Source organism: Varanus komodoensis, unplaced genomic scaffold, assembly GCF_004798865.1.
Source record: "Varanus komodoensis strain SLA01 unplaced genomic scaffold, ASM479886v1 scaffold71, whole genome shotgun sequence".
NCBI lineage: Eukaryota > Metazoa > Chordata > Lepidosauria > Squamata > Varanidae > Varanus > Varanus komodoensis.
Window position 1 is genome coordinate 290100 of NW_025336360.1, and position 10102 is coordinate 300201.

The 10102-nt window shown below is 48.0% G+C and overlaps 1 protein-coding gene across 1 annotated transcript; it reads left to right on the forward strand.

The window, feature by feature from the left end:
• Window positions 1-3946: 3946 nt before the first annotated feature.
• Window positions 3947-9851, forward strand: LOC123034707 (guanylin-like). Its single transcript, XM_044452293.1, has 3 exons — window positions 3947-4018; window positions 6835-7018; window positions 9787-9851. Exons 1-3 carry the CDS (start codon window positions 3947-3949, stop codon window positions 9849-9851), a joined length of 321 nt encoding a protein of 106 aa, XP_044308228.1.
• Window positions 9852-10102: the final 251 nt, after the last annotated feature.

Sequence of the window (10102 nt, forward strand, 5' to 3'; positions counted from 1 at the left end):
TTCTCAAGGTTAGACATGCCCAGTTCCTTCAATCTCCTCGTGGGCTTGTTTCCACTCCCCAGATCAACGTTGGTGCCCTCTGAATCCTTGCCCTTTGTCCTGTCCTTGGCAGCCCTGCTCAGTTCTTGCAAACACAAGTTCCATCTCATAGTTCATTTCCCTTTCCTTCTTCTGCCTTAGACTTTCCCTAGCATGATTATCTCCCCTTGTGAGTCTTGTTTATTTACACTTTATAGCATGGGTCCTCAAACTATGGACTGTGGGCCGAATCCAGCCCACCATGCCCATTTATCTGGTCCACCTGAGAGGTTTTGGACTATGCGCAAGCGTGCAGGTGGGCGCGCACCCAGCCGCTTGCTCGCGCAGATTGTTTTGGACTGTCTGAGAAAATTATCTCCGCGCAAGCAAGCCAGTACCGTGCCTCGTGGGCCTCTGCCCCTGCTTCACCGTGCGCACCCCTCCGCCCCCCTCACTGGCCCAGCTCCCCGCTGGCACTGCCTTGGCGGGTTGCGCCCACTGCCGGCACCTTTAAACTGGCCCCCTGTAGAAAAGGTTTGAGGACCCTGCTTTATAGGCTGCCTGAGAACATCTTCCAAGCATTCAGGTCTGGCCACACGAAAGCGTCCCTTCTCTATTCTGAACGGCTGTTCCTTTCCCACCACATTTCTCATGGTTTACATGAGAAACAGAGTGAGTTTTGTGGGCGGACAGAGAGACGCTTTCCTCTCATCACAGGTAGTCACAACCTGAAACATCTCTGTTTTTCTTTCATCATGTTTATGGTCTGCCCTTATGGCTGATAAAGCAAAACTTGCACTAGTTTGGCTTTTGGTGCCCTTCACCCGGGTTAAAATATTACACTAATAGTCATTCCTGAAGTGGGTTTAGTGCCATCTACCTCGAAGCCCTTCCCAGGTGTATTTCCCCTTCAGCTGTAAATTGACCTGGAGCAACTTTTGGATTCAGGTTAGAAGGAGCCTGCACATGGTGGTGTAGCTGAGGCAGGGAGTGCAGGGGCTCAGCACCAGCACTTTTTGATTAGCAGGATGTTGACCCTCTCTGCCCCACCCTTCTCAAATGTGCTGTTCTCTCCGAGATTAGCCTACAGATTGAGCAGAGGATGGTTTCGCAGGAACAAGATATTGCTGGGACTGGTCCCTGCTGTAAGGCAAAGCATTTGAGGCTGGCCCATCTGGAGTGGGAAGTTCAGATGCAGCAGCTTGGCAAAAGACTTGCTCCTGGGGGAACCAAGGACTTCTTGACTTGCTTTGTTGACAACTGCCTTTTGGGGGATTTAGGACTCTTTTTTCAGGGAGTAGCTATAGGGAATGTTACAGCGGCCAATTTTATCTCAAAACTTACCACGGCCTTGCTGGTTGCAAGATAGAATCTTTCAATACAATGATATACCTGTCATCCGTTTAGTCTTGTGAGTTATGCCACACTATGGTTCCACTACACACAATCTGCACAAGTTGTTGTTGTTGTTGTTTCTATACCTCCCCACAGGCAAAGATACAGTGAAGGCCTTGTTTTCCAGGAATTTTCGTTTCAGTCTATTTTAAGATTTAATTTTAAATCTTTGTGCAGCTGCTAGTTCTTGCTCTAGTTTTTATTTCTCTTTTATACTGAAGTTTTATCCATTTAAATATTTATATACTGCATTTTATGTTTTTAAATGGTTTTAAATGCAAACCACCCAAAGAGTTTCAGCTATTGGGTAGTACAAAATGAAGTAAATAAATAGCCATAAGAATAGGAACAGGAAGAGAGACTTGCTGGATCTGGCCATTCACCCTGTCATCCAGTTCTGGAGGGGCACCCTCATGGAAGGCTTTCCTTATAGAAACGGAGTGAGTCAGAAGGGACCTCCTGAGCCATCTAGTCTGGCTCCAGTCATGACATGCCTACCTTCTGTTGGGGCAGCTTCGGCATCCAAAATCCCTCCCAATGTTTTGGCCTACAACTCCCCATCAGCTCCAGTGAACATGATCCATGGGCAGGGATTATGGGATTTGTTGTCAAAACACTGGTAGACGGTCAGGTTGGGGAAGGCTGAGTTATGCTTTGGGGTTACCTGCACCATTTTGTAGCAGTCCCACCTTGGATATTCTGGAGCAGAGAGTTCCCCAAGCTCCTTGAGGAGAGCTATTATAGTAAGAGTATCTCATTTTTTCTTCTGTGTTCACAAAAGCAAAGGTGTAGCCAGGATTGTAGCAGCCAAGCATCAAGCCTTGTGTCATTCAGATACGAGCCACTTCCTCTTTCTGCTGATACAGGGATGGGAGCTGCGTCAAACAGGGCCGTGTCCACAAGAAAAATGAGGACTATAAATGTGTAAAAGGAGGGAAGAAGGGGTTGTTACGTGTATATTCTCAGAGAAAGTTGTTATGCTCTTAGACATTCTTATCATTGTGTGTAAGGGGAACTTGATTGATCTTTGGGGCACATGGGTTTAGGGTGGTTTTGTTATATGGCTTTTGGAATGATTGGGGAATATCCTATTGTGCCCTTATACTTGTGGGAGGAGGTGTTTGGACAATGGACCAATCACACTCAGGAAAAGCGCTCCCAAACGAGTGGAAACCCTTGCTTCTGGAAAAGTTAGCGAAGCTCATGGAAGGGAGCAAAACCCACTGTCCTGGAGCTTTATTGTTCAAGCAGTTGGTTTTGCCCCTTGCATTTTGCCCTCTGGATTTAGGCATTGTTTTAGCATTGCAACCCTTCCTATTGTGCATTACTATCTTTCAGATGAAGCTCTACTAATACTACAAAACAAGAACAAAAATTTCCACAGTAGGTGATACCCTGAGATACTGTAAAGGGCAGGATATAAAAACTTTAAATAAACAAATAAATAAAAAGAAATATCCCAGTTTTGCACACCCAGAATCAGGCGTCATTAGCGACTTAGCACGTTTTTACATGTATTATTTCCCACCCTTTCCAGAAAGTCTACATTTTCAGGGAGGTGGAAATGTGCAAGCCATGGCATTTTGACAGCTGGGAGCCAAACCCAGACCTCTTTCTATTTCACTCTATCTATTATTCTACTTTTCTGGACTGGGCTAATCATCCCTTCCACAGGGACATATGGATATGTATATGCATACGTCCCTGCCAAAACCCAGGGATTACCCCAATTTTAAAGGAAACCTGAGCTTCGACAGCTGTCAAAATTCTGTGTTCAGTGCTGTCACACTATTAAATATGCAATATAGGGTTATTTCATAAGAAGGTGGTACCTGTTGTTTGATAGGTGGCGAATCATAGAATAGTAGAGCTGGAAGGGGCCATGAGGGCTGTTGGGTCCAACCCGCTGCTGTGGCAGGACACCAATTTGCACCATCCCACTCCAAATATCTCTGACACTGTCGTACAAGAGGTGTACGCAGAGCTTGCGCAGCACATACTCCTGTAACCAACTGCTGAGAGCAGAGTGGCCACAGGCCCGCGTCTCTGGCGCGGCGTAAATGAGATGTTCAGAGATGCAGGCTCCCCGGGAATCCTGTTCCTCTTCAGGGCCATCCATGCCAACCAGCCTGCCTATGCGAGCAGGGATGGGGCCGCAGCTCATGGAGCCAGGCCTGGAGGGGTCTCCTGGTCCTTGGGTGTTGGGCTGATTCATCAGCCACCTGCCATTAGACCCATCCCAGCTGGGATATAGCGAGTGGCACTCATAAACAACACCTTTTTGATGAGCCATTGTAAAATCACAAGGACGTCGATAACTGTTTGGTGGAGCCGTTTTTCCCCTGGGCTGTCACTCAGTCAATTGGGTTATCAATTTACAATCTGCCAAAGGGCCTATAAACCGTCCCAGTCAGTGCCACGACACCTGGTTACACAGTAACGAGAAGCAGTCTTTAAAAATCCAGCTTCGTTGCTGTCTAGCAAAGGATCCCAGGACCTGACATTCCTAGTGAGATCCAGAGCGTAACTCACCATGAACACCTGCGTTGCCGTGACACTCTGCTTGTGTGCGCTTGCATGCCTCTCCGATGGGGTCTCAGTCAAGGTAAGAGCCCTGGCATCTTCCCAGGAGCTTCATCTTCTAACCCTACATCTCTAGGGCAGGGGCCCTCACAGGAGATGCTTCGCATGCAGAAGCCCTGAGGTTCAATCCCTCTCTAGAAGTATGGCTGCAAAGGACCCCTGCCTGAATCCCCTCAGACGTCAGAGAAATCCCCAGGTACACCACGGTGTTCTCCGGGTGTTTGGGCCTGCAAGCCCCAGCCGACACGGGCGGTGAGTGATCCACCTAGCTGTAGACAGCTCTGGTGGAGATGGAGAGAGGGTCTCATTCAGCTCTGCCCATCTCCAGATGCATGTGGGCCAGCCCCATGTGAATCCTTGGGCTGCCCCTTGGCAGGGCCGTCTGAACGCACGGGCCTGATGGGCACTTGCCAGTGGGCCCCATACTCATCTGTGTGTGTTAATCCTTGGAAAATCAGCAAGCGTCCAACATTAACCGTAGTTGTAGCTGTCGCAGGGGCCCCAGGACACTGCTTTGCCCGGGGCCCATCATGCTGCTAAGGCGGCCCTGCCCCTTGGCCCCAGCTTTGTTCACCCCTGCCTTAAGGGACGTGCGTTCATGGTGTACCAGAGAATCTGCTCTGCGCAGAGGAGGCTGTTGGTTCAACCGCAAGCCTCTCTAGCATGGCAGACCAGTGTGATCCAGCACAAGGCAGCACCCGGCATCCCAGCTACGGCTTTCAGTGCAGCACTCGGCTCCTGCACTTTTCCCACACAAGAACTCTTCCAGGCAAACGATACTTTCTGGGAAAGGTGCCACATGCAATTCCTGAGCATGTTGTCTTTTCCAGAGTTAAGGGTGGCTTCCTATGCTCTGGAGAAGGGGTGCATCCCAGTGGCGGGTCTGGCAGAAGACAAGTCTTCGGAGCGGCATTTCAGGTTTTGGAACGGAGGGGGCACTGCGCACAAGCTAGGGCAGCATCTCTAGCTGGTAGCTGAAGGAAATAGGGTGCTGCCAGAGAAAAGGGGACCCAGACTGGGACCGTGTGTGGACAGCATTTGGGGTGAAGCTCTCTACCCAGCTCTAGCCCAGTGCTGCCCACTCAGAATGACCACGGCTCTCCAGAGGCTGAAGAAAGATGTGGTCTTTCCATGCTGCTTGAGCCCTTTTTGAGTGAAAACTACAAGAGGCTAAACCCAAGAATTTGGCATGCAAACTGAGCCCTTCCCATGGGTAAATATGGCCCTACAAAGCTTTGCTCACCCTACTCTGTGCTCTGCCTAGGTCTTCAGGGTCTCGCCATATTCTTCTGCAAAGCTGCTTGAGACTGAATGGGGCATTCGGCATGCAAAACACATGCTTTACAGCCAAGCTAATTTGCCATATTGGCCTATGCTCTGGTTGGATCCCTGCCACATATGTTGGACTATGACTGGAGTCTGCTCAAAAGCTTCAATTAGCGCAGCGCAGCACTGCCAGATTTTTGATGGGTGCATCCCAACTGATGCATACACATTACACCAATTGAAAAAAACATCACACTGGCTGCCCATTCATTTCTGAGACAAATTCAAAGGGCTAATACTCACATATAAAACTGCTAATGGCTTGGGAGCTAAAAAACTGAAGGAGCACCATGCCCATGATCTAAGATCTTCTGCTAGGACCTTCTGCATATACTTAGTGGACCTAAAAAGTAGGGGGCTTTCTTGGGAGTGGTATCCCTATTATGGAATGCCTCTCCAAAGAGATCGACTTGGCACATGGAATCTTTGAGGTGTGAGACAAACACATGTCTTCATTATTTTTATTTTCAATCACCCCCAAACCTGTTCAGATCACAGCCTACCTTTTAGAACTGTGGTTGTTACTCACATTGTTGTAATTGTGTTGTAGGGCTCAATTCTCAATTCTGTGCAGGTGGAAGACTAGCTTTGAGTTGGTGAAACGACTGAAGAACCTCCTAGATGCCTCTTGAAATGGTCTGGGGATGGGAGTGTAGGATGGGGCAGAGTCTCTGATGGAACCCCAGAAAAACACTCTATGGTTGGAACTGGGACTCAACATGAGGGGGACACTTTCCACCCTCCCCCCCCCCCCACCAGCAGTTCTTTCTATGCCAACTGGGCTTCAAAGATGGAAGATCGTCCTTGAAGCTGGCATGGGTGCTGGCATTCCAAGGGGTGGGGAAGGAAGGATTAAGGCACCTCTGTTTTCCCAGAGTCTGGTAGTGCCTCAGCCTTTCCTTCTCTTGAGCAGTAAACAACATTTAGATGGTCCAAGCTGGTCATCTAAATCAGCCTCCCCCAACCGGGTGACCTTCAGAGGCATTTGGACCTCAGCCTCCAGAATTCCCACCCAGCAGGGCCACTGACTAGGAATTCTGGGTGTTATAATCCTTACGTGTCTGGAAGCCACAAGGCTGGGAAAGGCTGATCTAAATGTTTTGGAGAGTGAGGGAAGTGCAGCAATGATCTTGGTCTCCACACGCCATCAGATGCCTGCAATCCTCTGAATTCAGAAGGCCGTGACATCAATGCTGCTCTTGTTCTTGTCGTACATTGTACACCACTCTGGAACTCAAACAGGATGAAGACCAGTATTGCGATGTTTTCAGCACAGTAGTAGCTAAACTTTAATGACCTAGCACCCTGCCCATCTCTGGGCTAGGACTTACGCAGCCCTTGCAAAGGTCCATCTGGACGTAAATGAGGCCCAGAGCTCCACCTGTTGCCTCCATGTGAGAAAATAGACCAGGTTGGTGATAGGCAAAGAGGTCTTCTTGGCCACTTTGCCCATATTTGGTGCTGGCACGAGAAGGCCAATCCTGGCTATATCGGGTTTTTGTTCCTGTGCAGGTGGGAGACTACTCATTTCCTCTGGAGTTGGTGAAGCAACTGAAGAACCTCCAAGGCGCCTCCGCCATGCACCCGCGCATGCGCAGCAGCACCTCGGTGCCGGTGTGTTCTCATCCAAAGCTTCCTGCTGAGTTTGCACCTCTCTGTGCCTCCCCCGGAGCAGAAAGCCTGATCCGAGAATTAAGTAAGTGACCCGAACCTGGAGGTGTCTTGCCTAAGAGCAGTTCGTAGAGACATTGCTAGGCCCACGTCAAATCTACTTCCCAGGGCCATGGATCTATTTTGCGAAGTATCCACTGATGCCGATGGAAGCATTTATTCTTAGCTTAATTGCCGTGGGGGAGGGGGGGATTAAAGGAGATCACCTGCCCTTCCAAAATGAATGACCAGCCCCCCCCCCCCAAAAAAAGATCCCACCTCCTGCATGGCAGCTGATATTAGAAAACCTTTTCTCTGGTATTCATGGAAGCTTCTTGTCTAAGCTCAATTGCAAAAGGTAGGGGTCAATTTTCCCCAGGAAGAAAAGAAAAGGAAAAGTGGGTGGGGGTGAGACATGGGGGAAGGGACGGGAAAGAAATTGCAAATCAGTTCTCACTGAAGAGAAACTGCTGATATGGGATGATATGAGTTGATTTGGATGAGAAATTAATGGGTCGGCCTTACCAACTCTCATCTTGAAGTACATTATAGTGAAATTCTAAGAGATGCTAGTCAAATTCCATTTGCGCAGACAGACATAAATTAGCATGTGCACATTTTATTAAAATCTGTATCCTACGACCTGGGCTCTGAATCTTTTCACTGCCTAGGATCTATCCCTGGTCTCTGGCCTTTATGGTTGGAGCAAAGAGGAAAGTTGGAATTAGTTCCGAACTACCTTAATCCAAACTCCCTCAACCTGGTGACCTCCAGATGTTTTGAAATATCACTCCCAGGAACTGAGCATTGACCATGCTGGCTGGGGCTGATGGAAGCTGAAGTCCAAAATCCCTGGGGGGGCACCTGATTGAAGAAGGCCACCTTGGCAACTGGGAAATGTATTGCAGCATTAAGCTGGCTGCTCGGGCTGGAAGCCGCTTGGTCATATGCAAGAAGCTATGATCCAGATGCAGGAAAAGAACTTTCTTTCCCACACAGCCACTGCAAGATGTTGTGCTCCTTTCTATGCTTTGCCTCTCCTCCTCTGAATGACCTGTGGTGGAAAGCCAAGAATTGCCACCTGCTCTAAAGCACCAAGGGAATTTGATGTTTTCAATTAATGATCAACACCAACTGTTTATTGGAAGAAGGAATTGTAAGCACGCATTCTAGAGGAGAGGAAGGGAAACTGCCTTTCCATTCCTGCCCAAGCACCCTGCCTCCCTCCTCTTAAACCACTCTGCCTTCTTCCAAGCTTCACCTTTTAATGCCTCTTTAGATCAACTTTGAGCTTAGACACAAATGATTTTCATTACTGCATACATTTGACTCTATTAGCATACATGAAAATGTAGAAGCTCAATATTCTGTCTTGCTTAGCAGCAACTGCTCCATTGGAACAATCTTGGACGTTCTTCTAATTCTGTTGCAGTCTTCCATGCAATTTCGTTGAAATGTGCAAGAATTCCCATTCCTTGGGACAGATTCCAACACCTGGAGTAGTTTCTCATATCCTGTCTTTTAGATCTCATTAGGTCTAACAAGATCTAATAAGAGTGTCTTATGTGTGACACATTTCCAGGTTCAAATAAGCTAGCACAAAAATAGGTGTTTGGGAGGTAAAATGTTCCCAAATCACTTTTTTTCTTTTCTTTTTCTTTTGCTTACCTCTGATGCATGTTGTCAATTCTGCATTTTTTTAGAAGCACACCAAAAAGGTGTACCCAACCTGCACAATATTTGGAGGCATATTAAAATGCACCTTATCCGAAGGGTGAATATTGTTCATCTGCAAGGGCAGGCTCTGGAATTGTGGACATTTTCGGAGAACTTGGTTCCCCTCCTGCTGCTTAGGGACATGTTTGCAAATATAAATAAAATCAAATTGCATCCCTACACAAAACTTTTTTTTCCTTCAATTTCACAAGAAAAGGTTTCCCTCCCTCAGAACTGACTATATAATATTTTCAGGAGACCTGTAAAACACAAGCACCTGTTTTTGTTCTGCTCTGATTCTTACAAAGAATAGATATGGTGATAAATTGCTGAGGAGAAGATTCACATAATTTGAATTGATCTGCTATACCAGTCCATCAGTCAACCAATCATGATCTGCCATATCTATCTATCTATCTATTGATCAATCGATCAATTGAACAATCTGTCCAACAAACAAATCTCTGCAAAAGAAAAGCTAGTCTGTCGGGAAATAGGCTGGTCTAGAACTACAGAGGTCAGAAAAATCCATAATGGATGCAAATAAATTCAGATTTCTATGACTTCAACCTGTAGATTTTGCCATGGCTAGGTCTTTTCTCCAATTCGCAACAAGTCCACCGACACTATGTCACAATTATTCACCCTTGCACCGGTGGAAAAAATCCTTGTGAATCCCTAGAAAGAGTCCCATCCGTGTGGAATGAAGCGGCTTGAAAATTTGCAAATCACAGAAAGAACTGCTTTAACAAAAACCGTTCCTCCTTTTCTCAGTGCAAGCTTTCTTTGTATGGTCAAGCACTAGATCTTGTAAACTTGTCTATACATTCCAAAATGCCCAAACTGAGCTCAGAGTCACTCTCCTCCTGCTTCTGAGAATGTGACGGCAATTCTGGTGGGGGTGAGACTTACCTCCAGGGAAACACGGCGAGGTCCTCCTTGTGCTTTCGGATGTCTCAGGGCTGCTGGACTTTGGACAAGCAGGTCAATGAAGGCAGGACCTCCCGAGGGACGACTCTGCAGCGCCTTGGAGCTGCTCTCGGGCTTCTTGACTCTCAAGTGCTCCGCCTCAGGATTCTTTGTCTTTCTCGGCCTCAGGTGATATCGCCGGCGACCCGGAGACTTGTGAGATCTGCGCCAACGTCGCCTGCTCTGGGTGCTGACGAAAGAGCCCTCCGCTGCCCCTGCCGGCGTCTTCAAGGGATTCCGATGGCTGGCGCTTGCTGCTCTGCTGCCATTGCACCACCCGCTTGCTTGCACAGATGGAAGGGCCAAGGCATTCTCGCTCCTGTTGCTCCGCTTTGGCCACCTGGCCGAACCGTGCATAGAAATGGAGGTTGCAATGGGCCGGAAGTGGGATGGGGGAGGGGAAGGGGAAGAAGGGAGAACACTGGGCAGCAAAAGGATCGGCCAG